The 27,048-nt window shown below is 50.9% G+C and overlaps 2 protein-coding genes across 8 annotated transcripts in view; one reads left to right on the top strand and one right to left on the bottom strand.

The window, feature by feature from the left end:
* LOC144132821 (echinoderm microtubule-associated protein-like 2) overlaps window positions 1–27,048 on the top strand; it is a 176,879-nt gene that overhangs the window by 4,456 nt on the left and 145,375 nt on the right. The gene's annotated exons all lie outside the window — the stretch shown is intronic.
* Window positions 16,647–20,046, bottom strand: LOC144135151 (uncharacterized). 2 transcript variants are annotated; one of them, XM_077667891.1, is made up of 4 exons: window positions 19,597–20,046; window positions 18,810–19,076; window positions 17,338–17,552; window positions 16,647–17,249 (listed from the first exon to the last, which is right to left on the bottom strand). In XM_077667891.1, exons 1-4 carry the CDS (start codon window positions 20,029–20,031, stop codon window positions 17,207–17,209), a joined length of 960 nt encoding a protein of 319 aa, XP_077524017.1. In that variant the 5' UTR covers window positions 20,032–20,046; the 3' UTR covers window positions 16,647–17,206. The 2 variants fall into 2 exon arrangements, with proteins under 2 accessions (XP_077524017.1, XP_077524018.1); XM_077667892.1 differs by having other exon boundaries at window positions 17,190–17,249; window positions 17,329–17,552.

The raw sequence follows: 27,048 nt of genomic DNA, 5'->3' as shown, positions 1-27,048 counted from the left end.
AGTAGGCACGCTCCAACACGTCATTGGAGTAGGAGATTTCGTCAAGGCAATCCCCCCACCTCTTACCTGCCCCACTACCCCACCCCATCCCTCACCCTCTCATACCGAGTGATGGGAGATCTTGCTAACCAGCCCCGCCCTACCTGGAAGACCAACTCGTCCTGATCTCCAGGGGCCAGGCGGCTAGGGAAGCGTATGGGTCCCGCGAAGATGGAACCACTTCTATTAGCTCGGCTCAATAAAGTTGTTTCTCTCGGTCTATATCTATCTCCTCCGTATAATTCCACCAATTTTCGGCTCCCATCAAAACTCAAATTTTCGGGATTCGATAAACTCTGCTTTCATGTTTGGCACCTGTGTGCTTTCAGCGACGAGTTAGACCTTCGGTTCTTCGTTTGTTGTTGTTTTTTTCTGTGAACAAAATGTTCTCTGTGGCTGTGTACACAGGTTGTTCCACCTAAGACTTTACACAATTTTTAAAAATATAGCTTTTTGAGTTAGAATAACGCTTTTCTCGGCATAGCGTTGTCAGCAGCGTAGTACATCGGAATACGGCTAAGACATGCTAACTAACGGGTTGGTTAACTGATACCGAATAGTTAACTTGTAACTATTACTGTTAGGCTCTTTAATTATTGAGAGGCGTGTAGCCCTCCGTAAGTAACATCCATATCAGTTTTTATAGAATTTCCAACACGTGGTTACCTTCGGCGCTGCGGCCCACGAAGTCCTTGCTACATCGCCCCAGAATACATGCTCTCTCCCAAAGCTTGCAGGCAAAGCAACCCCTCCAGTGCACGTAACTCGTCGAAATAACCAAAATTTGTCTGGCCGCAGCGCCGAGGGTAAGCGCATTTTCGAAATTCTAAACACTGGTATAGATATTACGGTGGGCTGCACGCCTCTCAGTAATTAAAGAGCCCTACAGTAATAGTTGAGAAGTTAACTATTCGGTATCAGTTAGCCAGCCTGCTAGCTAGCTCGTCTTAGCTGTGCACTGCACCGCTGACAGTGCTATGCCGAAACAAGCGCTCTTCAAACTCAGAGAGCCCATATCCGAAAATTGCGTAAAGCCTTAGGTGAGACACCCTGTATATGCCTCCGGTCTCGCGTGCGCTGGTTGTTCGTTCCACTTTTACGCCCAAATCGATCCGCCCAATCTGTCGCGGTGCTCTTAATCCTAGTGATCCTGTTCCTGGAGCCTTTATGAGGCTGGGGGGGAAAGGGGGGGGGGCGATATAGTGTTTGCTTCCTCGTTGGTTCAAACTGGCTTGCCACAGCGGGCGCATGGTGTGCGCAGTTCGTCGCCGTGCATACCTTCTCATTCCCCGGGTGTCAGAGGACGCGTGGTGCTGGTGTAGTGGCCGGTTAAAAGAAGAAAAAAAGTCGTATAGGGTTTTGTTTAACCGAATAGACGTGCGAAAGCATTATGTTCGTTCTTCGCGTCTCCTTCCTGACATCTCCATATGCACGCAACTCCGTTTCGCGCTCTTCATCTTCATACACCCTCTCTCCACAATGGAGTTGGAAGAGGACAAGCGCGCATGCGCAGAACGCACGTGTGAAAAAGGCTGAAAGATCGGCCGGAGCTGACCAACAGCTGACTCAGCGCGCGGGGACGTGGTTTGCAAAAAAAATGGTGGTGGTTTAGCTCTGGTTAAACCTGGAGTGACGCGATAGCTACAGCTGGCCGAGTGGAACTTGGTCACGTGGCCAACCACGTGATCAGCCACGGCGCCGCGCCGCGTTCAGCTGTTCCGCACCACCTGACAGCGTGGCGGCGCAGCCACAGGGTGGCTGCGCCGCCACGCCGAAGGCTCGAAATGCTACCGTAATGTAGATATCGCTACAACACACACACACACACACACACACACACACACACACACACACACACACACACACACACACACACACACACACACACACACACACACACACACACACACACACACACACACACACACACACACACACACACACACACACACACACACACACACACACACACACACACACACACACACACACACACACACACACACACACACACACACACACACACACACACACACACACACACACACACACACACACACACACACACACACACACACACACACACACACACACACACACACACACACACACACACACACACACACAAAATAAAATGAAATCGACAGGCTTGAACAATGGGAACAAAGGGCGTTGCGCGGGATTGATGTGCGATATGTCTGCGTGTATTTATATACCGTGCTCCGAGCGGAAATCGACAGTTCTCGATAACAGCGCAGTGCATGGGCTATCCCGCTGATTGCACTCGCCGGGCGGCATACAGAAGCCTCGTTAATTATCGCGGCCAATCGTTGTCTGCTTTTTCCCTTTCGCGGAGCGATACAGCGGCGTGGCCCCTTTAGCTGTGCATGCGCCAATTTAATCTTCGCACAGGCCGATATCACGTCCTGTTCGATTGGGGCGGGAATCCGTTCGGCGCGGGGACATAATTGCCGTGCGCGCGCGGGTGTCCCGTGCGACTAATTGGCTGAAGCGTAAAAATGCATCGATCTCTCCGTAATTAACTGGCTCTCCGGGAGCGCATACGTGTATTCGTTCTCGGGCACAGATCCTGCGGTGAGGGGGAAAGCGTTGGTTGACAAAACAAATGCAGGAATATTGGCCCGTGCCTGCGCGCGCACCTTGTTGGCTGTCGATCGTGCTTGCACTACGCTGAACGATTACGGGCGGAATGCGTGTCTGTCTTGAGGTGTTTCGCCGTTTCGGTGCGTGTCCTTCTGCCGGCGCGGATTGCCTAATTGCGCAATCAGCGCCGTGGAGTTATGTATAGAATCTCAGATGGGAAGGGGGAGGACTCTTTCCCTCGATCCGATGGGTGCCTTCGGTGAGCGAGAGTCATTGCTTTGAGCTTTAACGAAGCGTAGAGGGCAACTCCGTACGATTTTCGTCCTTGGTAAAAAAAATAAAAAATCTATGTCGTGGCTGTTCTTCCGGCTATGTCGACGTTCGTCAGGCAGCAGAAGACTCGTTTGTAGCAGAGAAAACTGCATAGGCCTATAAAAATTTTTCCCACCAGTGCGTATGATCTGCACCGAAAGGGACTCCGCGTGGTCGCAGTTTTGAAGTGAAACGCTCCAAACAAGAGTGCCCCTATATTGGTGTAAAAACGGAGTAAACGGTTCTCTAGCGCACACCCTTTTGTACACTCTAAACAAGAGTATCTCTGTATGGGAGTAAAAAAAGGAGTCCTCTATAGCGCACGCGCTGTACATACATATACTCTAAACACGAAAACGCCTCTATTGGTGTAAAAAGGAAGTAATTTGCCTTATAGCACCCTCTCTTTTATAAAAGGGAGTGCGCTAGAGGACAGCTTACTCCCTTTCTTACTCCCATATAGGCGTTTTCGTGTTAAAAGGTTCTCCCTCTGCCGCTCTAAGAATAACTATACTAACAGAGCAATGAGGGGGCTATAGTTGGTCGTTCATTGGGAAGAAAACCGCGCCGGGCTGATTACCGAAACACGGAGACGTACACAAAAGAAGGACGAACAGAAAAAAAAAGCGCGATTTTTCTTTTTTTTTTCTTTCGCCGGAGTCCGTCTTTTTACGATTCTCCACAATCGCTTCGCCGGCTTTTAGTTCGCGTTCTTCACACGTCGACACTGCGATAGACCCGGTGTTACATCCGAGACATCTTCTAGAAAAAGAAACCACGTTTCGTTTCTGCTTCGCAATAAGTCTCGTCCCCGTTCCCGTTGTGTCTGTCTCGGCATGCCCGTTTTGGCGCGGAACCTCGAAGGGCTATCTGTCTCACTCCGGTAGCTGGCACAGCGAACACAGGAAACCGTGGGGCAACATCTGTAAGAATAATAACAATAATAATAATAATAATAATAATAATAATAATAATAATAATAATAATAATAATTGGTGTTTGGGGGGAAGGAAATGGCGCAGTATCTGTCTCGTATATCGTTGGACACCTGAACCGCGCCGTAAGGGAAGGGATAAAGGAGGGAGTGAAAGAAGATAGGAACGAATAGGTCCGTAGTGAAGGGCTCAGGAATAATTTCGACCATCTGGGGATCTTTAACGTGCACTGACATCGCACAGCACACGGGCGCCTTAGCGTTTTTCCTCCATAAAAACGCAGCCGCCGCGGTCGGGTTCGAACCCGGGAACTCCGGATCAGTAGTCGAGCGCCCTAACCACTGAGCCACCGCGGCGGGGCAACATCTGTAAGAACGATAACGTAAAAGAGGAGCTGGGGTTTAGCGTATAGCATATAGCATCGTCTACTCATCGAGGCACAAGAGCTCGCGGGGATCTGTCTGCCTCCGCGTTGCCGTTGTGGTCGGCATGAAATTGCAACACTTATCACGCGCGCAGTTCCGGGCCGGTGGGGTTCATTTCTCCCCTCTCAGCAACGCTTCCATGCAGGTCCTGTTTGCAGCCGGCGCCGTCGTTTCGTCACTTTTGGCGCGCTATATAGCACTAGAACCACGCTCTCAGATTTCGCCGATGTTTGTCTGTCCGAATTTTCTCTCGGTGACCTCGATGTTGTTCACAAGCTTTGCCGGTGGCATGCAGCACCTGCCATCGCAGGTCAGTGGCGCGTCGCTTGACCGCTGCACCACTGCGTCGGGAGACGTATAGGAGGACTGCCGGGGATCGGTGAATGTCTACATTTACATGCATCTATGAATCGACATCTATGAGTGCAAAGTCGAGAATGCCCATATATGGGCATTGGCCCATTAACGCTGTCGCGTCGTGCCCGTGAGGCGAAGGTTATACGTGCCCCTGCTTGGCCTTGAAAATCGAGCAATCGAACTGGAACAAAAGTAAATGCCGGAGTGATAACCGCGCTGAATCGCCCGCCATTTTTTTTCGTCTGCTTGTCACTTTGTGTCATCAAGAAACGTTTTCTTTGTTTTTCACTTTCGGTGTGCTTCGAATAGACGTGGCAAGACTTATTTTGGACACTCATTGCGATAACGTATATCTGATTCGGTAAACAACGAACGCGTTGGATGTCATTACAAACCTAATGTTGGCGAATGTGTGGATCTCTTCCGCATTGGTGCCATCGCACCACCCTCTGGAGAGAAAAAAAAATGTGTGTGTTTTTAATTATGCACAGTCAGGGACAAAAGTCTCCAGACCGCGTGAACCGCCTAAAAGACGAGATCTTTGTTATCAGCTGCCTGCTGAGGACCACACCTGTGGAGGTGATAGCCAGAATCCCGTTCTTCCACCCCCTCAAGTGTCGTCTCCAGCCGGCCGCTAATAACAAAGCTAGAGTTGTCGGCTTTGTTTATAGAACACGCGGTCCAGAATTTTGTCCCAACTCGCTCTCTCTCTGTGAGCAATTTTTCGAAAAAAAAATTATTTCGGCGTAGTCACGTAATCTAGTCGCCCTAAATGTGTCAAGTTATGAAGCCACGCGCATGATATGTAACTTTAGCAGCAATGGCATGCAATTGGGCCTCGAGGCAGCCCTTATAGCATGGTCTATAGACAGTCTATAGACTTCTTATAGATACCTTTTGTCTATTCGGAGTCTATCGACTGTCTATAGACAAAAGTGTACGAAAAGCGTATGGCCATAAATCTGTAGATTGTCTTTAGACCGTCTATAGGATTTGTATTGCCTATAGACTGTTCTCTAGGGTTTGTCTATACAGAGTCTATAGGCTGTCTAAAGAAATGTTTGTGAGGAAGAGCTGCAATACACATTTTTTTCTTCCTTGAACACGCGGGAGGGTAGAAACGTACATGTGCGGGTTATCGAGTCGTTGTCCGTTCGCCCGTCTTGTGTGCCTGCTGTATCCACTATTCCGCGATCATAAATGTCGGCGGAATATTCGCCGCCTCGCGGTTTAATTTGAGAATGGCTGCTATATATGCGTTTGGACTCCGGAACTGCACGCTGGGGCCGAGGCATTTCAGTCGACGAGGAAGAAGGTCGCTACCGGAGCCGTCATGTTGTGCAGCCGTGTACATTTTTGCAGTACATAAGAAAAAAAAAAGTAGTTTTAACGTATACAGTTAAACCTAGTAGGCGTGCGAAAGCGTGTTTTCATTCATCGCCTCTTCCTTCCGGCATCTCGCTTGTGCACGTGACCGTGTTTATCGCTCTTATTCACCACACCCTTCTCTCCACTCGGTGGCAGCTGGCGCGAAGCCCTCCTCCCATTGGCTACAGCTGGCGCGAAGCCCTCCTCCCATTGGCTACAGCTGGCGCGACGCTCCTCCGAACTTACCCGAACTTCCTCCCATCGGCTGCAGCTTGCGCGACGCTGCTACGAAACTTACCCGAACTTCCTCCCATCGGCTGCAGCTGGCGCGACGCTCCTCCGAACTTACCCGAACTTCCTCCCATCGACTGCAGCTGGCGCGATGCTCCTCCGAACTTACCCGAACTTCCTCCCATCGGCTGCAGCTGGCGCGACGCTCCTCCGAACTTACCCGAACTTCCTCCCATCGACTGCAGCTGGCGCGATGCTCCTCCGAACTTACCCGAACTTCCTCCCATCGGCTGCAGCTGGCGCGACGCTCCTCCGAACTTACTTACCCGAACTTCCTCCCATCGGCTGCACCTTCCGCGGTGCCCCTCCGAACTAACCCTATCGAGCTTACCCGAGTTACCCCGAGCCTTCACACAAGATTCTTAATCGGGTTTGGCCCCTTGAGGTAGTTCTTTCACCCTGAAAGTAGTCCTCGTAATGTGTGATATATAGTCTCTCCGAGTCAGAACGCATCATTGCTCGTAAATTCTGTTTTCCAAATGCACCAGGGTGCACGTAGTCGCGTGTTTCGAAGGCATTTTGAAACTCTCGAATGTGTCCGCGATGTTCCGTCGTCTCGAGTGACATTTGAACCGAGCGCCGTTGAAATACCCCGTGTAGCTTGCAGCACGGGTCCGGCATTTGGGTCGGGTGACATTCGATTCGACGACATTTGAGACGCCCATGCCGCACGAGTAGTATGCAAGCCAGTCGACGACAGTAAAATGCGCGTGGTTTTAAAACGGATTCCAAGCCGTGACTTGTGTATATATGCTGTAAAAAAAAAAAAATCGCGGGTGATCAATGTGACCCACCGCGGTGGCTCAGTGGTTAGGGCGCTCGACTACTGATCCGGAGTTCCCGGGTTCGAACCCGACCGCGGCGGCTGCGTTTTTATGGAGGAAAAACGCTAAGGCGCCCGTGTGCTGGGCGATGTCAGTGCACGTTAAAGGGACACTGAGGAGAAATTGAAATTGGCTTGTATCCATAGAATACCAGCTCCTGATCACAAAAACGCCACTCTTCCTGAAAACAAATCTCTTGTAATGTAGAAAATAGCAAGAACCATAATACAGGTACGCCGCCACAGGCCAATCTCACAAGTACAAGCTTGATGACTTCCTAGGACAAGAGGCGCCACCATGGAGGAATTTTCCTTACTTCATGGATGTCGCGAATCTCTGAGGCTTGCAAAGGAAGGTTGTGCACCGCACCGCTACCAACCAGAAACCACGTAGTCTCCGTTTACGTCACGTTTCACGTCACTCCGTTGTGTGTCGTCATAAGAGTTCTCCGTGTCGTCATAAGAGTTCTCGAGTTTGAATCGGAGCGGCGGGAAAAAATTTTTCAACTTCGAATCCAAATTTCTTTGAAATAAATGCATCTTTCGCTCCCGGACAAGCGTCAACAAAGCCATGAAATGCCGAACTATCAGATATTGCTAACAAAAAATTTTGATAGGGTTCTCCTCAGTGTCCCTTTAAAGATCCCCAGGTGGTCGTCGAAATTATTCCGGAGCCCTCCGCTACGGGCACCTTTTTCTCCCTTTCTTCTTTCACTCCCGCCTTTATCCCTTCCCTTACGGCACGGCTCAGATGTCCTAAGATATATTAGACAGATACTGCGCCATATTGCTTTTCCCCCAAAACCAATTATTATCATTATTATGGGTGATCAATGCGATTGACGTTGAGGGTAATGCGTGGACTCCGATTTCGTGAGCGTGCAGTTCGTGTTGACAAACTGAATTCATTCACAGCAGTGACAATTTGTTTCCCGTTGAAATATTTTTTTATGTAAATTAACCTTTCCGATTCTTTGACTGAAATTCCAATTGCTTCAATTCTGTTTCAGATTCCATTTTTAATTCCTGTTGCAATTCTTCCAATTCCAAATCCAATCCTTTTTCAGTGGGAATTCTGTGGCGCTTCTTTTAACTCCTCCAGCCCCCCTCAGTTGTAGTGCACCTCTGCGCTTGCTCCTTCGTGACGTCACGGAACCTCCTCCTCCTCCTCCTGACTTTTTTCCTCCTCCTCCCCACTCCCGGTTTTCGTAAGCATGGCTGTTTTAATACTCACTCATTAAAATACTCTCGCAGGGACTGTATACACGGCGTTGGCAACGTTTTTAAATATAGGTGCGCACACTCTAAACACAAATTTGCCTATATGGGAGTAAAAAGGGAATAAGCCTTCCTATAGCGCACACCCTTTTTAAAAGGTTCACATATGAAGTCTTTTGTATAGGGGGCTAGAAGACAGCATACTCTATTTTTACTCCATTCCGTATACAGCGTAGTTCGGGTCTGGGCTACTCCAGCCAGCCTCGACATCGTGGCGCCGGGGTGAACAGTTCATCGAGGGAACAACGAGCCCAGGAGCGACTCACTGTATACAGGTGTGACGTGTACACAGCGGTCGCCTGCCTTCACTCGCTATCGTCTTTATGGCCCACGCACCGTCGTTGCTGGGATATGTATCGCTCTTAACGCCGTCGCGCCACGCGTTTTGTCGTCGCCTTGCAACTCCCCCCCCCCCCCCCCCCCCCACCCCTCCTTATTTATGTATATGTGTGTAATTTGCGGGCTTCATCATCACAGCGCGCATTTTTTACGAGAAGCGTGACGTCGTCTGCTTCGTCTTTTTACTTGGTCTCTCTCTCCTTTTTCGTGTGCGCGATTTTTTTCGCGGTCGATGCTTGCCGTGCGTTTTTCTTCGCGCGATATGAGCGACCGCGGGCTCGCTTGAGCGACGCGACGCACGAGGTTTGCCTTCGTGGCCATTTTTTTTTGCTTCTCTCAACTCTTCGTAAAACAATCTGTCTTCATTTTTCTTTTATCTTCTGTCGCTGCACCTGCGTCTCCTCCTCGACTATTCACGGCAGAAGTATGAGGTGCACTTCTGATGTTTTTGAAGCGAAAGCTCCACTACGCTAGGTTTTCAAGAGGGCTGCGTCAGTGCAGTCACGTGACAGGAGTCACGTGCCAGGTCATGTGACCTAGTGACGTCATCACAATCTGTCTAGCGATGCCCCATCGGGCTTTAGGAATTTCATCGACGCTTCATAGACAACCCATTCGGCAGTGTGTGTGGCGTTTGTGAATGTAGCCATGCAAAGGAAGCCTTCGCTTCTCACCAGGGTTAACCAGAGTTTAAACCACAGCTAATTTTTTTTTTCTGACTTAACACACCTAAATCGTGAACCAAGTGCATATGAGTTCATGCGCACTAGTTTCGTATATGGACGAGTTTATTGGGTTTGTCCGAAACGTGGCCCCTCTGCTCCTTCTGGGCCTGTGTGGTCCTTCGTTCGAATCCCGACTGCCCGCCTATGAAAGCGTTAACAGAGCGCCTGAGGCACGGTATAGCTAGCACCCGAAGAGAGTGGCTGTTCTCCAATAGTTGTGACCTGGACCAGACGCGGTCGCTCCATTCCCGCAGGTTTCGTCTGCCATAACTCGGACGTAACCCGTGAACGAAGCTGCAGATACCTCGCAAAGGAAGCCCTACAGCCAATGGCGCATGCCAGTTGTCATGACGTCACTCTGTGAACCGCCTTGCACCTGCTGGCGTCACATCCTGTGTCCCGCCCAAGCTAATGTATGGTTTCCGTCATTCGATATCATTAACTTGATCACGTTTTGTTCTCTTGTCAACACTTCTCCCTCCATCTCTAGCTCTCTCTCTCTCTCTCTCTCTCTCGTAATAAGTTCATGAAGGGTGACTTAGGCATCCCCCCCCCCCTTTCGTGAATTCAGTGTGAGGCAGAAGACTAAAGGGCCCTGTTCAGCTTGTAATGGTTCAAATTTGGTACGGACAGTTGTGAGAACAAGGTTTTGTTCGCACATGATTGCGTATTTTCTGGCTATTTTTCCACGCAATCTGGGAATCACTTTTGGAAACTACATACGCCGAAAGGAAAGCTAGTTAGGAAACAGAGAAAACGGTGCTTGTTACACATTATTGTGAAGTAATTAATTAATTGATGCTCAAACTTTGTTCTTTCTCATATTGCTCGCGGCTTTACGTATATATACACACACTCTAAGCAGGAAGGTGTGAAAAGGGAGTAAGTTGTCCTCCTCGGGCGCACTCTTTTACAAAAGGGTGTGCTCTAGAGGGCAGCTTACTCCCTTTCTTACTCCCATACAGGCGTATTCGTGTTTGAAATATGCGTCCGGCTGATTGTTGAGGCGGCTCATCTATCCCGGCACGTATTCCTTAATAAAATCACGCCGTGTATGCAGCACTGGGCTAATCCAACTGCCAGAATTGGTATGCTCACACCACGCACAGTTTTGTTTCTCGAAAGGCGGATGCGATGTGCCCGCTATCAACGACAGCCGTTGAATATGCCGCGATTGGCCTGTTTTTCAGACACACGGCTGTCCATATCGGCAAGTGCTCGGGGGCTGTGGCAACCGCGTGCGGAACGCGGTTTTTCCGCCACAGTGGCTCAGTGGTCAGGGCGCTCGGCTGCTGATCCGGAGTACGCGGGTTCGAACCCGACCGCGGCGGTCGCGTTTCGATGGAGGCGATACGCAAAAGGCGCACCCGTGTGCTGTGCGATGTCAGTGCTCGTTAAAGGTCCCCAGGTGGTCGAAATTATTCCGGAGCCCTCCACTACGGCACCTCTGTCTTCCTTTCATCTTTCACTCCCTCCTTTATCTCTTCCCTTACGGCGCGGTTCGGGTGTCCACCAAGATATGTGAGACAGATACTGCGTATAATTTCCTTTCCTCAAAAACAAATTTTCATTTTTTTCTGCCAGCCACCTGACCTGTACCCGCCGGGGTGGCTCAGTGGTTAGGGCGCTCGGCCACTGATCCGGAGTTCCCGGGTTCGAACCCGACCGCGGCGGCTACGTTTTTATGGAGGCAAAACGCTAAGGCGCCCGTGTGCTGTGCGATGTCAGTGCACGTTAAAGATCCCCAGGTGGTCGAAACTATTCCGGAGCCCTCCACTACGGCACCTCTTTCTTCCTTTTTTCTTTCACTCCCTCCTTTATCCCTTCGCTTACGGCGCGGTTCAGGTGTCCGCCGATATATGAGACAGATACTGCGCCATTTCCTTTCCCCCCAAAACAAATTATTATTATTATTTTTTTTTCTGCCAGGCACCTGTATTCCCCCCGTACAGCCCAGTGTTCTCAACTATACGGCGTCTGTCGACCAGCAGCTGCTTGTGGCAAGATATTCGTGTAGTGCATTCGGTCGTGCGGCCTCTGCCATTCAGTTGCCCACGTCGGGCGTCTATATGTGCGTCAGACGCCTGCAGTGTGCACAGGTGTACTGGGGGCGCTTCCCGTGTGCTCGCGTGTCGTGTGCCCAGTGAAGCGTGTGCCCCGGGGCACAAATGCGCTCCCGGGCTGTGTGCATTCCCGACAGCGCCCGCATCCGTCGCTGTTTTGCCACCGGCGAGTGTCCCATCCATGAGCGCCGTTGTTGTGCGTCACTGCGGCAGCTTCGAAGCACTGTCGTTTATTATTCTTTCTTTTTTTGACGTGCCTGTGAGAGGTTGCAGTTCGTACGGAGTCGGCGACGTGCCAGCCAATGAAGCGGCGCCGGCAGAAAAGTCTTACGTCATCAGTTTGTGACATATATGTGCGCTCCGGGCACGTGTACTGTAGGCTGCGTGGTTACGGGTTAATAATAATAATAATAATAATTGGTTTTTTGGGGAAAGGAAATGGCGCAGTATCTGTCTCATATATCGTTGGACACCTGAACCGCGCCGTAAGGGAAGGGATAAAGGAGGGAATGAAAGAAGAAAGGAAGAAAGGGGTGCCGTAGTGGAGGGCTCCGGAATAATTTCGACCACCTGGGGATTTTTAACGTGCACTGACATCGCACAGCACTCGGGCGCCTTAGCGTTTTTCCTCCATAAAAACGCGGCCGCCGCGGTCGGGTTCGAACCCGGGAGCTCCGGATCAGTAGTCGAGCGCCCTAACCACTGAGCCACCGCGGCGGGTACGGGTTAACGGAGTGGACATTTAGGACATCTGGTGCACCACTTTGGGGAAGGCAAGTGACAAGAGGACTGGTGGGGACAAGTACTCTTGCTCGCTTTGTATAGAAGAGCAAAGCTTGTATGTTATTAGTTACAAGCCCCCCAATCCGGGACAGAAGACACCGTAAAGACAAACAATCTATAATATCTTACGCCCTTTCGAGCCACCTGTACCAGATAATTGGAAGATATTCTGTGCATCCGGTATATACTGGATCTGTTCCGATATCATTCGAAATGCGGGCAGGACACGACTAGAGGGAAAAATCCCGTCCGGTCGTTACGCAGCCCTATACATGGGACGGGGCCCGGGACCTCCGATTGGTTCTTCGCGGCTTCAGCCTCCGGGCGGACAGCTCGTTGTTGGTCGGCGGGGACCCGTAGCAGGGCTTCCCAGACTTCTCTGCTTTCAGTATTGCGATGATGATGATGATGATATAGTGAATTTTTGTGGCGCAAGGGCATCTGCGGCCAAAGAGCGTCACGGCACAAGGTGTTTTCGTTTGCTCAAGGTTGGGTCAAAGGCCCATTTCCCAAGCATTTCACCCTAAATAAGCCGAGCATCGGGCCACTGGAAAGCTTGCACCCATTGTATCACCGGTGGGTACCCGGCGGCACTGGGGATCGAACCCCACACCTCCCGCATGCGAGGCGGATGCTCAGACCACTGTGCCACCGTTGCGGTCAATCTTTCAATATTGCCCTCAGCGCCCGGGCATCCGGGGCATTCCCAAATTACGCGATCGAGGGTCGCCCTCGCTCCCCGGGTCTCACACTTGTCTTTCCTATCGTCTACCCGGGTAGACGACAACCAGACGGGGTTCGCAGAAAATTCATTGGAGGCACTTAGATATTTCTTCACTGCGGGAAGGCGAAAGCCGTTTGCGACTCATTGCACTGATTTGAATTTGCCGCGCTTGAATTCATTTCACTACAGAGGAGGAGAGCTGCTGGCGCGAGCGTGGCAGAGAGATCACGTGACATCACAAGGTCACGTTACCTAAAATGTAACGGACGGACGCGAGTATGAGCCATTAAAGGCTATCGCCTTAAAATTTTCGGCCACTTAGAAGCAACTACGGGAGCCTTAACGCTATCACGTTAAAAAAAAAATATGGGGGCACCTAAGCAATTCTTACGATGTGTAAAAGCGAGAGCACTGATTCACTGGGTCAGTGGACGACACATGAGTCGCGCTGTGAGTAGGCGGTGGCGTCCACCTACAAACTGAGGCAGTTATGTGGCTTTTCTCAAAAACAGCGGAAATGAAAATGAAAATTGGTTTTTAGGAAAGGAAGTGGGCGCAGTAACTGTCTCACATATCTCGGTAGACACCCGAACCGCGCCGTAGGGGAAGGGAGGAAGGTGGGAGCGAAAGAAGAAAGGAAGAAATAATAATTGGTTTTTGTGTGGAAAGGAAATGGCGCAGTATCTGTATCATATATCGGCGGACACCTGAACCGCGCCGTAAGGGAAGGTATAAAGGAGGAAGGAAGAAAGAAGTGCTGTATAGTGGAGCGCTCCGGAATAATTTCGACGACCACCTGGGGATCTTTAACGTGCACTGACATCGCACAGCACACGGGTGCCTGTTTTACGTCTCGCCTCCATCGAAACGCGGCCGCCGCGGTCGGGTTCGAACCCGGGTACTCCTGATCAGTAGCCGAGCGCCCTAACCGCTGAGCCACCACGGCGGGTCCAAGTATGCCCTCGCATTAAAAATTGGAGAGGACACTTAAGCTCCGCCTTAAGGTTATATGTGATAGCGTAGTGGGTTACGCTTTCCATTCTGAGGAGGTTGACGGCTTTAAACGTATTTTTCTTTTCTTTTTCAGTTGTTTCTTATAGTTCATTATATACACACTCTAAAGTTTCTTAATTAGCATCATGAGGCATTGGCTTTTCATTCTGAACATTTTGACACCTTTGAACCCCTTTTCCAATTTTTACTTTTTTTCATTTCTGTAATTAATCAATTACAATGATTTCATTAACTCGTCGTCGCCTATCACGCACCAATCAATCATCAATCACTAGACCTAGATATTATCAGTGTACGATTTTTTTTACGCAGCCCCCGAATTTTTCCGACACCCGCTGCCGACGGCTTTTGAAGCGAAAGCTTTACAATACCTCCTCCGTAGCTTCTTCGCCGCGCGCGCGCGCGTTTGACATTGAACACAGGAGAAACCACGTGACATCTATGACGTCACTCAGCCGCCGCAGCCGAAACCGAGCGCTCGCCTTTCAGTGCACGTTAAAGATCCCCAGGTTGTCGAAATTATTCCGGAGCCCTCCACTACGGCACCTTTCTTCCTTCTTTCACTCCCTCCCTTATCCCTTCCCTTACGGCGCGGTTCAGGTGTCCGCCGATATGTGAGACAGATACTGCGCCATTTCCTTTCCCCCAAAACCAATTATTATTATTATTATTATTATTAATAATATTATTATTATTATTATTATTATTATTATTATTATTATTATTATTATTATTATTATTATTATTATTATTTCTCTCTACAGGCCGTCGGCGTTCATTCCGTTCATCGGAGTTGACAACGTTATAGACTCCGATGATTTTGAGGAAAGGAAGAACGCGTAACTGGCCCGCTTGGTCAGTGGACGCCTCAATCGCGCTTTGAGGTACGTGGCGGTGGTGAGAGAGATGTGGGCAGCTGCATGCATTAGCGCCGGAAACGTTACGGCAGACACGCGGCACTGCAGCAATAGGCCGCAGCGTTCATTGGGTGACCAACCTCTCGCGATCAACCATTAACTGGCAGTGTGGCAGGATGGGTGCGCTGCCTATCCGGTGCTCGGAACGCGCTCAACGATACAGACGCCAAGACGCGTCTGGTTGTCCCATGCACCGCAGCTTTCGCTCTCTAACCAGGTTAAGCAGAAGTTAAACCGCAGCTAATTTTTCGGCCGAATGAGCTGTACACTCTGTCGCGTAAAATCGCGGTGGCTCAGTGGTTAGACCGCAGCGGTGGCCGAGTGGTTGAGCATCCGCCTCGCATGCGGGAGGTGCGGGGTTCGATCCCCAGTGCCGCCGGGTACCCACCGGTGATACAATGGGTACAAGCTTTCCCCTGGCCTGGTGCTCGGCTTATTCAGGGTGAAATATGTTTGGGAAATGGGTCTTTGACCCCACCTTGAGTAATCGAAAAATACCTTGTGCCATGGCGCCTTTTGGCCATAGACGCCCTTGCGCCATAAAAATCCATAATCATCATCATAATCATCACGGCTCAGTGGTTAGCGCGCTCGACTACTGAGGCGGAGTACCCGGGTTCGAACCCGGCCGCAGTGGCCGCGTTTCGATGGAGGCGAAATGCAAAGGCGCCCTTCTGCTGTGCGATGTTTGGTTTGGTTTATGGGGTTTAACGTCTCAAGGCGTCTCAGGCTATGAGGGACGCCGTAGTGAAGGGCGCCGGAAATTTCGACGACTTGGGGTTCTTTAACGTGCACACATCGCATCTTGCTGCCCTCTGTGCGATGCACGGAAGGCAAAGCTGACCCATATTCTGGCCTGTCCGGCTTCGCCTCCACCCGGCGGGCCTGTGCCACTCCAAACATGGGGGGACTAGGAGACCTCACTACGCTCCATGAACCTGGCAAGACAAAAGATCGCCGCCAGCTGCGCTGCCAGCGTCATTGACCTTTTGGGCATGAACGTTTGAGTGTGGTGGGGTTGTGCGGGGACCCAGGGGCCTGGGAGGCTCGAATTCCTCTGCACAAGTTTCTCTCTCACAGTACACGGGTCTCTCAAATTTCGCCTCCACGAAAATTCGGTTAGGTGGGCGGATGAGATTAGGAAGCTTGCAGGCGTAGGTTGGGCGCAGCTGGCAAAGGACAGGGTTAATTGGAGAACATGGGTGAGGCGCCTTTGCCCTGCAGTAGGTGTAGTCAGGCTGATGATGATCATGTAACCGCTGAACCACCGAGGTGGGTAGACAACGCGCATTCGCGCTGGTAGCTCTCTCCCCCACCGCTCCCTAGGTAACAAACGCGCAATACTGTGGTGTAGACTACAGACGCAACCTCTTCCTTTGCCTGTTACACTTTTATTGGTCCTCTGAAAACAAAACAAAATAGAACGAAAGAGGGAGCCCGGTGCTGCGCACATGTTTTCTTCAGACCAAGCTTGACTGTGCGTGGCGCGAAGACGCTGAGTCCAGTTAGTGCTGAGCGGGGCAGTGCTGCGACTGTAGGAAGAATGAAAAGGAAAGTGCACGGGCCTGCCCACTGGCTCAAGCCGAGCCACAATCGCTGCCACGTGCGCAGACAGTACAGTTGAAATAGATGCGATTGTAAAGACTACGTGTATTTAAGACCAGATACTTTTTATTCGCTCCACACGACACTTAGCTCTATCGACGAATTTTGTGGCAATTTTTTTCATCCCGCCACCAGCTTCGTCGGGCGACCCCAGGTCTCGCTCGTCGCACGGAGACTGCCTTGACCATCATCTCATCAAGGTGGCCACTACTTGCCACGGCTTGGGGGGTGTCACGGACGGGGGCCGAATTTTTTCGCTGCGGGCGCGCTGGCTGGCTGGGAGTGGTGGCGGGGTCTCTGCGATTTTGGTCCAGGGGTTGAATTTAGCCAGACTCCTCCTGCGAAAAAAAATTATCATCGCAGCTGTATGGCCACCCTTCATGATCATCCGCCTGACTATGCCCACTGCCGGGCAAAGACCTCGCTCCATGCGGCCACCCTTATCTCTAAGAAAAAATCCCAACTGTCAGCCGGCCTCTGCATGCGTTAAACCTCTTCCCGAGCACTGCCAGTCACTACCGGTATGGACATGCAATCCCTGAAGAGGCACCAGAATGATGCAGATGGGCTCTGAAGGTCGACACTTACTACTTGGCACTTGTGATCACTCCTTCGCCGCAGACGCCGGCGCTCGCCTGGTGACGGTCCTGGAGGTGAAAGGGAACACCGATCATGAGTTCACCGAGCACCGCTGTGACGTGCGGGGTACTACTGTGTGGCACGTACTCAACTCACTGGCCAGAGGCTTGCTTGCTCATGGTGCAGGTGACCTTCTCGATGTTCTCCTGCTGGCGCTCGGACTTCTCGACGTTCTCCTCGGCGTTGCCGACCTCCTCGACGTTGCGCTTGAGCGTGCAGCCCACGCTGTCCAGCTTGGCCGCCTCGTTCTCGCGACGCGTGGTCACGCGCTTGGCCGACGCCGTCTCCACGAGAGTGCGCTTCTTGGTCACCTGCAGTGGGGCGGAGAGGCGGCGTCCGTCAGACAGAAGACTGACAATGTCTGATGCACTAAGCAGTGCTTCTGACGCATGCCGGTAACGCCACGCCAAGAGCTTGGAGGCAATCTTCTCTGTGCAGCTTTCCCTCCGCGCCACTTATCTCGGGGAAGCGCTTTAAGACACGGTTTCTAACATTTCCGCCCTCCACGTTGCTAAACGAAATGCCGGTGTTGCGTACGCTCGGGTAGTGAAGCGGAGTACCCGGTTTTGGTCCAGGCTGCGGCGGCCGCATTTCGATGGAGATGCAACTTAAAAGGCACCTGTGTGCTGTGCGATGTCAGTGCACGTTAAAGATTCCCGGGTGGGCGAAATTATTCCGGAGCCCTCCAAATCGGCACCTCCTCTTTCACTCCCACCTTCCCTTACTGTGCGATTAATGTGTCCACCGACAATGTCTCCTCGGAACAGATTGCCGACCCGCCGCGGTGGCTCAGTGGTTAGGGCGCTCGGCTACTGATCCGGAGTTCCGGGGTTCGGACCCCGACCGCGGCGGCTGCATTTCGATGGAGGTGAAACGCTAAGGCGCCCGTGCGCTGTGCGATGTCAGTGCACGTTAAAGATCCCCCAGGTGGTCGAAATTATTCCGGAGCCCTCTACTACGGCACCTCTCTTTTCTTCTTTCTCTCCCTCCTTTATCCCTTCCCTTACGGCGCGATTAAGGTGTCCAACGATATACGAGACAGATACTGCGCCATTTCCTTTCCCCAAAAACCAATTGTTATTATTAACAAATTACGGGGCGGTTTAGGTGTGCGCCGAGATGCGGGACAGATACTGCGCCATTTCCTTTCCACAAAAAACCAATTTCAATTTTGTCATAGGCGTCGAGAAGGCAGAGAACGTGTCTGGAAAAGCCGGAACGCTGTCGGCGAGGCAGGTGCGTGGTCTACGAAGACCACAGATGGGATGCCTCGATGCCTGGGAAGCTGGCATCTAGGCACCTATGCTACAGATAAGTCTTGGATGACATCAGTTGGATGCGGCAGCAAGCTCCACCCCGGTCGAGCACCGTAGTCTGATACCACTCAAGGACGACGCGGCAAATACACCTTACAGGGGGTCCTGGAACTAATGGCGTAACACTTGCCGTCATGACGTCGTGATCAACCCATTGCACCCGCTAGCGTGCACCTGACTGCGGCCTCGGCAGGGGCACGGTTGACCGCGACGTCATCACTGCGCGGCCAGGCGTTAGGGTCGGCGCCTCACCTGTCCCTTGGCGAGCATCTTCTGCATGAGCAGGTTGTCGAAGGTGTTGGCCTCCTGGAAGGCCTCCTTGAGCGCCTGGTTCTCCTGCAGCTTGCGCACCTCGGTGCCCTCGAGCTTGTGCTGGTACACTTTGTCATTGTCCAGGTTCTCCTCGTCGAGGGTCTTGCGCACGTCCACGGACACCGTGCCGGACTCGTCGCGGTCGAAGAGCCGGTCCGTCGGTGGGCCCGGCAGGAGCTGGTCCTTACGGGACGTCGCAGATTTCAGCTGGAAAAAATTTGGAGGGGGCGGGTCATACGCATGCGCATGTTGTGTAAAATGAAATCGGTGCGTGAATAGAAATTAAAAAAAAGAACTGCAGGACAGCGTCGAAGCTGCGTCTGGAAGGCCATAGCTGAACTTGAGTCTTAGAAGGTCCCGGTCTGGGAGCTAGGCCTCGCACGAGGCCTACGAGGCTAAGAGGCTAGGCCTTTGGGAAATACGTCCACTTTGCGGAAGCGAGCAAATCTTGGTGTGACGTCTTTCAGGCAGCAGGCTTTTGTAACGTTGAAGCCGTTCCGGGATAATCGAGGCCGTAGGCCTCGCTACAAAGTGCTTCTAAAGAAAAAAAATCGAAAGGGTTCCGGCGGGAATATAAGCTGGCGTATCGATAACGCCTAGCGGGTCGCAAGCAGCGCCCAGGAAGCCGCTGGAAGGACCTCCAGGGCGGACACGGAACGCGCCTGGCTGGCGCGAGCCTCAGCGCGCGCGCCCTGGAACGGGGTTGACGTGGCCGGCGTCCGCTTACCCTTTGGAGCATGGGCTCGTAGTTCGACAGCATGGGCTGCGGCAGGGGCTGCTGCTCGACGGGCTTGGCGTCGGCGCAGACGTGCTGCACGCATTCCGCGGCCAGGTCCGGGTTCTCGTCCACCAGCTCGGCCTTGGACGTGGCCCGCGTGATGGTGGTGGTGGTCACGTTCACCTCGGTCGTCGAAGCGCTCATCTTGCCGGTTGGCGGGGCCGGGGCTGCTTCCCCGAGGGAGGGGTGGTGGGGGACGGGCGGGCGGGGGGGTCCGGCGGCCGGCTCTGTGGAACGTTGGCTCTGGGACGGCTGGCGGGAGCTGCTGGGGATGCGTCCGGCTAGGTCGGTGGCCCCTGGTCTTCTGATGGGGGATCCCCGGCACGAGCCGCGCGAGAGCCGCGCCGCTGGTCTTTGTCGTCGTCGTTCTGCGCCCTGCGACATTGCGCCACCTATATTTGGCTTTGGTCTTGCGTAGATTTCTCTATTCATCCGGGCTTGTAAATGTAGAGAGAGCGGGTCAAGGACCCTGGTCACGCGGTCTCCCATAACGCCAACACTTTTAGTAAACTTTCCTTCGGAGTTCGTAACTGGCTCTAGCGGGGCATATATTGGACAGGACGACAAAGTAAGTAGCGGACATGACTGTAGCGCTATCCCTGTCCGTTTCCTTCTTGCCCTGACTTTGCTGTAGTCAGTATGAACGCGTGCCAACTTTACGTTCAGCCAATGGGACTCATGCTGAAAGCTTGTACACCTGTGCACAAGGAAGTATAGTGTTTAGCTGTCGGGAGTTTTTCGAACTGGCTTGTAGAGAGAAAGAGAGAGCGAAGCAGAGAAAAAAGAAGGTTACGTTCATTCGGCGCCTGGCTCCACTTTTTTCTTTTAGATTGAAATTGTCGCGGTTGGCTAATTGGATCTGTCAGCTAGGAATGGGAAGTCGATCTACCCGATTGGAGTCTTGAATTCGGTGTGGCTGGGCGCGCCTACCCTCGTCTAGAGACGTTTTTACCTAGGTTGACAACGGGCCACTACCCGTAGCTCGTGGTAGGCAGGGCTCTCAGTCGGACATCGTTTCATTTTGGACAGTCTTCACTGCCGTCTCGCGTTACGCAGTATAACGACGCTTTGGACGAACCAAATGCGAACCTTGTTGCGTCTGGGGGATGTCGTGACAACTTGGCAGTACCTGTGGATGGCCTTATCATATAAACCGTCTGCAAGAAACGCCTTTTATACTAGTGCCTGTTGCACTGTGCTGCCTAGAGTCTTCCTTGCAGAAATGGTCTCATAGGGAACTAACTAACTGTTCACGGCAAGCGCCTCTGCCGTCTGAAGACTACTATGCATTCACCTTCTGACCATTGACTCATGTGAGTGGTTGTGTTGGCCATGCAGCCCAGCCTCTCCCAGGCCATACATGTTACGTGGCCTGATATGTGTGTACCGCATGGTAGGTAACATGTAAGTATGTGTGGCACCTCTCAAGGAGGTACCGTACATCGACATGTGACCTTCAGTCTCCAGTGAGCAGCCTTCCCTTCTGGTATTGTTCTAAGCCGCCCAGGTGCATGCTCAGTCGTGCCAGATCCCTCCCTTGTGCCTTGTGTTCTTGGCGAAGCTTTTCCTGCTGATTAGCTGGTATTCGTCACTCTGTTATATCTGTTCCCCGCCAGATCCAGTCGCCGTGGTGGCTCAGTGGTTATGGCGCTCGGCTGCTGACCCGAAAGACGTGGGCTCGATCCCGGCCGCGGCGGTCGAATTTCGATGGAGGCGAAATTCTAAGAGGCCCGTGTACTGTGCGATGTGAGTGCACGTTAAAGATTCCCAGGTGGTGTAAATTTTTGCAGCCCTTCACTACGGCGTCCCTCATAGCCGGAGCCGCGTTGGGACGTTAAGCCCCCCTAAACCACAAACCTATTCGATCCACCAGTATGGGTATGCAGAACGTACGCCTGGACTTCTACAACAGTATACATCCTGTGCACACTCGTGAGAGAAAATGTTTTGTTCAAGGCCACAAATCGGGCTAGCGCCGGCGTGCTAACCAAGGCGAGCTGGACTTCCAGCTGCTCCAACGACAGCAAACACTCTACGAGAGGGGTGTGGAAGGGGGGGGGGGGGGCGTAAACGAAAGTGCGAGAGGACAGAAAAAGAGGAAGCGTTCTGGATTCAGGGTAGTTTTTAATAGGCTAACAAAAACAACAGTGGAGACAATAGGAGTCATCTTTCAGCAAGACCACTTAGAGTAAGCTTGCAAGACGCGTACCCGGCCTTTTTTTATAATGTTTTTTGGGGAAGGGAAATGGCGCAGTATCTGTCTCATATATTGTTGGACACTTGAACCGCGCCGTAAGGGAAGGGATAAAGGAGGGAGTGAAAGAAGAAAGGAAGAGAGAGGTGTCGTAGTGGAGGGCTCCGGAATAATTTCGACCTCCTGGGGATCTTTAACGTGCACTGACATCGCACATCACACGGGCGCCTTAGCGTTTTTCCTCCATAAAAACACAGCCGCCTATATATCCGGTTACGTTACGTTGCTGAAAGAGATATTTTAATAATTACAGGGGAGGTGTCATTATCGTGATGAGCCTGACTACGCCCCACTGCAGGGCAAAGGCCTCTCTCATATCTCTCCAATTATAACCCTGTCCTTTGCCAGCTGTGGCCACCCTGTACCCGCAGACTTCTTAATCTCATCCGTCCACCTAACCTTCTGCCTCACCCTGCTACGCTTGCCTTCTCTTGAAATCCACTCCGTTACACTTAAGGACCATCGGTTATCTTGAATTCGCATTACATGCCTTGCCCAAGCCCAATTCTTCCTCTTGATTTCGACTAGGATGTCATTAACCTGCGTTTGTTCCCTCAACCACTCTGCCCTCTTCCGGTCTCTTAATGTTGCACATACCACCTATCGGGGGATGTGTGCCTGGTAGTTAACCTGGCATGCTACTCGAGATGAGGGTGAAAAGGGGAAAAAAGGAATAAAAGAAATGGTGAATGGTGAAATCAAGAACACACAACATTCGCGCACTCACAAACACACAGGATAATCAATGAGTGTCTTATCAAACCCGTGTCCCTGAGATCATCCAGAGGAACTCTTTCGGAAGAGTTCTTTTCGCAAGCCATTATGTTGCTGCTCTGCTGCATTAATAGCTAACGGCTGTTACGTCATAAAATGAGAGCGAACAGCCAGTGTCACCCCCCAGCTAAACTAGTAAGGCGGAGTCCTAAAGTACTTAGCAATGCCTTGCGGTGTGTACAGAAAATCTGGCAGCAGCAGACTGTGTGTTCAAGATCTTCATGAACACCAAACACAGAGGGCTGCTGTTCGCCTTACAAAAGATGGCACATACCTACACGGGGGGATCTGCCAAGCGTCGGGAGGCATAGATTGCTATTTGTACACGTTTACGAAGCCGGAAGAGAAAATAAAATGGCAATAAACAAACGAAAAAATGAAGGCATATGAAAAAGTCAGCCTGTTTTCTTTACTGGTATTCTGTTATGTGATTGGTTGGTGGTTGTTATAGACCGATCGGGAGCTTCAATAGTACCAGCGTCCTGGCGAGAACGCGCGAACAAACACGCGGGAACAGGCACGCGCATTACGCAGATGCGACCGCGATCAAATGCACGGTCGCGCTCACCAAAAATGCAACAACTATGCGCCCAATCCCCACCACTCGCAGGGTGCACGTATATTCTATTCTCTGGGCGGGGGCATAACATGGTAAACGCGGTCTGGTCCCGAAGGAGCGTGATGATCGCTGCGTGCACGATCGCTTATTCCTGGCGCCTATTTTGGGCCCCTTTAGGGCCATTGTGTGCTCCTCCTTTAGGGGCCCATTGTGTGGGGCTTGTTGTCAGTTGTTGTACCCTTGTTTCTGACCACTCGTGCTTTGCTTCTTGGCGCGAAAATGTCCCGATTCTCCCGTCCGGTAGCGCCGCGCCAGTGTCTTCGCCCCGTCATTACAGGGGGGGGGGGGGACACGGTGATCGATGACGCCTGGGCGAATGTCTTCTTCTTCTACTTCCTCATCTTCCACCAGCGTTCCCACTCACATCCGGGGCTATGCCGAGGCGGCGAGGGGAGCGTGCATTGGCGTTGGTGTGAAAACGTGACATCCGAGGCTTAGGTATCTCCCGCGCGCAGGACAAGTGGCATGAATAAAAAGAAAACTAAACTGGAACAGAACGGCCTTTCAGAAATGGCTGGAACCGCTCTCTGATCTATTTTAAATCCTGAATCTTTTATCTTAGTTGTTTTCTAGTGTCCGATTGTAGCCACTGCGTCTGATCCTGCAGAAGAACCGGAAGATAGAGCACAGTGTCATCCAGAGGGACATCTTTCGGAAGAGTTCTTTCCGCAAGATATTTATCTTGCTGCTCTGCTGCATTAATAGGTGACGGCTGTTACGTCAGAGAATGACAGCGAACAGCCAGTGTCACCCCCCAGCTGAATGGTATAGAAGCGCGGTCCAAAAAGGGACGAAGGGACCAAAGAATGGACCTGAAAAAGAGTGGTTGCAAAGTAGAGGCCCAAGTCAAACATAGGAAGAAATGGTAGCGTACGAAGACGAAGAAAACAGCCTCCAAGGATCGCCATCAACACCACCACCACCACTACCATCATCTTCAATGGGGGCTTGGGCCCAACCTCTAACCAGTGGCAGGCCGCCGTGTTCAACGCATGCCCCGGGGGCCAGAAGCGGCTCGTAAACAGGCCTGTCCTAGCAGCTTGGACCAATGGAATCCTGAAATACGGACTCCATCGAACCGAATTCGCGGACTTTATTTTCGGGTCCTTGCGTTCTGAATTACTTGACGTCTTTCTCGGGACGTTATTGCGCTCCCCAGAGTTTTCTGAGCAGGCATTTCTTCCCGGATTCTCTGTAGACGCACTGAGCCTTTAAGACGCCTTTGGGACGTGTCAAAGAGCTCGTCTTTTTTTCTCCTTTGTTCTCTATTTCTCTTTTGCGGGCCCACGCGCAGCGCGTATCTTTCTGCCCTGCTTCTTGTCAAATGCAGCGACCTCACGTACGGCGCTTCTGTGTTGGCGCCTGAATGGGGCGGATTTTTGGTGTAGCTACTTTGCCGCGTGCGATACCAGGGCTGCAGTGGGCAGAAAATTAAGGAGGCAGGGCTTCTGCAGTGGTGCGGTATACAGCTGGTTGTGAAAAGGCTGAAGAAAGAGAAAATAACGGAAGAGCGTGAACCGGAAAGCTAAACTAAAATATAAGCCTATATTTCTACACCACGTTCTGTGTAGGGTACGTGACTCTGGACGCGGTTTAAGCTTTGATTGTATATATTTTGTCCTTTTACATTGCATTCTTTCTTAGCCTAGTTTCTCTGTTTCTTTTTTGTTTTTTGTTTTTTTGTCGGAACTGCGGTTTGCCTGGTTTTTCGCTCGTTTTACTGGTGACACATGCACGGGAAAGAAAAAAAAAAAAAACTCCTTGCACGAAAAAGGTGGAGATGTGAGAAATAACAGAAAAAAAGACGGATCTCGCATTTATTTGTCTATTATTTTATTTTTGTCATTCAGGCCACGTAAATGTACAGGTGAATAGCAGTCTATGCATCCCGATTCTTGGCCGATCCCCCAAGCGTGGGTATGTGCCATCTGTTGTGATGTTAACGACAACAACAAAATATGATTAGCCGCCCGCGGTTTCTTTCTTTATTAGTGCTCGCATTCTTTAAAAATCTCCCAACATTGCACCAGGCATTTCATTGCATAGATTTCATAAAAATGATTTATGACATAGGTACAGAACAGCGGTATTGTGGTCAGGCTATCCGACCATATACAGATACGTTGTTGATGCATATACGCGTGAATATTATTTAATTACTACCTAACATGTTCCGATTGCCTTTCAAATTAATCTATTTGATATAATTTGCATTCACTAAACTGGAACACCGTGTATTACACGATTTAACTTATGTACTCCAGGCTATTTAGCGCATTCGTTTTTTTTTTTCGCCATCCATGCACTTTTTGAGGACATAATAAGCTGAATAAGCTTCGCAGCTTATTCAGTGCACTGCACTGCCGCAGTTTTGATATAGTCGTCAACGCAGTGCCTTACGAAGCTAATATTGCGGTTGCCTTCGAATCTCAGAGATTCTGTACTTTTCCCATTGTTCTGCTTGGGATGTCGTCATATTTCGCTCAAACTATGCGACACTATTTAGACCCTTACATCCAGTGCGCGCCTAGTCGACGGTGTAAGGTAACAATCTCACAAAAGCAGGCAGCCAAGTTAATCCAAACAGGAAAACAGGGCAGTCATATATAGCCGCGCCTGAAATATATATGCACACAAGGCAAAGGTAAATGCGGAAGTAATATAATCCCGGCGCTTGATTGGCAGGTCACGCGTGAAATTCCAGTATATTTCTCTTTACTCGATCGCTTCGACTTTCGCGCAAGTTTCTCCGCTTCCGCTTGCGTTTCCGGTCGGAAGTTTTTCCGTTTTTCGGACGAGGTATGATTATATACACGGGGGCGTCAGGAGCGTGGACGTGGGACACTGTTCAAAATACGACAAAGCCGGAAGTACACAGTTTCTTGTTTCCACATTGGTGGAATGTGTTGATGTAATTAGTCTGCTGCTACTAACATCCGGTGACGTGGAATTAAACCCGGGACCGAGCTCTGACTCGGACTCAGAGTCTAGCTCTAACAGTGAAATGTTGAAAAGAATTCTTAAAGAACAGACGAAAACCAACAAAGTTTTGAGGCAGCTAACATCGAATCTGAAGCAAGTAGAATCAACAGTCAGTAGTATTCAAGACAGGATTACGGTAATCGAGACGGAAATGAGCCGATTGAAGCAGTGTGAAAAGAAAATAGCAGAATGCGAGGTAGTCTGTACGAATGCCAATATACAGGTGTTGGACATGGCAGCCAAGCTAGATGATCTAGAAAACAGGAGCAGACGTAATAACCTTCTCATATACGGGGTAAAAGAGGAGCCGGAGGAAGACGCAAAAGTACTCGAGGGTAAAGTCAAGCAAGGAATTTTTAAAGACATCCTTGAAGTAGAAGTATCCTCAATAGAAAGAATACATCGAATCGGAAACTCCAACAGCAAACGCTGCCGACCGATCATGTTGAGATTTTTTGACTTTTCTGAAAAAGCCAAGATTCTGTCTAGTTGTTTTAAACTGAAAGGATCAGACTTCTCTATAAGTGAGGACTTTTCGAAGAGAGTGAGAGACATACGAGCAAACCTTTGGCGTTCTGCAGCGGAAGAAAAAGCGAATGGAGCGAAAGTGTCACTGGTATTCGATAAGCTATCGAATACCAGTGACACTTTCGCTCCATTCGCTTTTTCTTCCGCTGCAGAACGCCAAAGGTTTAGCTCGTATGTCTCTCACTCTCTTCGAAAAGTCCTCACTTATAGAGAAGCTCTGATCCTTTCAGTTTAAAACAACTAG

This window comes from Amblyomma americanum, chromosome 5 (assembly GCF_052857255.1).
Source record: "Amblyomma americanum isolate KBUSLIRL-KWMA chromosome 5, ASM5285725v1, whole genome shotgun sequence".
Lineage (NCBI taxonomy): Eukaryota > Metazoa > Arthropoda > Arachnida > Ixodida > Ixodidae > Amblyomma > Amblyomma americanum.
The sequence above is the reverse complement of the archived record's forward strand: the minus strand, read 5'-3'. Positions and strand labels throughout refer to the sequence as shown.

Excerpts from the sequence above, each read along its gene's own strand:
- LOC144135151 (XM_077667891.1), bottom strand. The coding sequence starts at position 20,031 with ATGTCGCAGGGCGCAGAACGACGACGACAAAGACCAGCGGCGCGGCTC. Across the intron at positions 19,077-19,596 it reads ACGAGCCCATGCTCCAAAGG|CTGAAATCTGCGACGTCCCG; the intron begins GTAAGCGGACGC and ends AATTTTTTCCAG. Across the intron at positions 17,553-18,809 it reads AGATGCTCGCCAAGGGACAG|GTGACCAAGAAGCGCACTCT; the intron begins GTGAGGCGCCGA and ends GCCCCACTGCAG.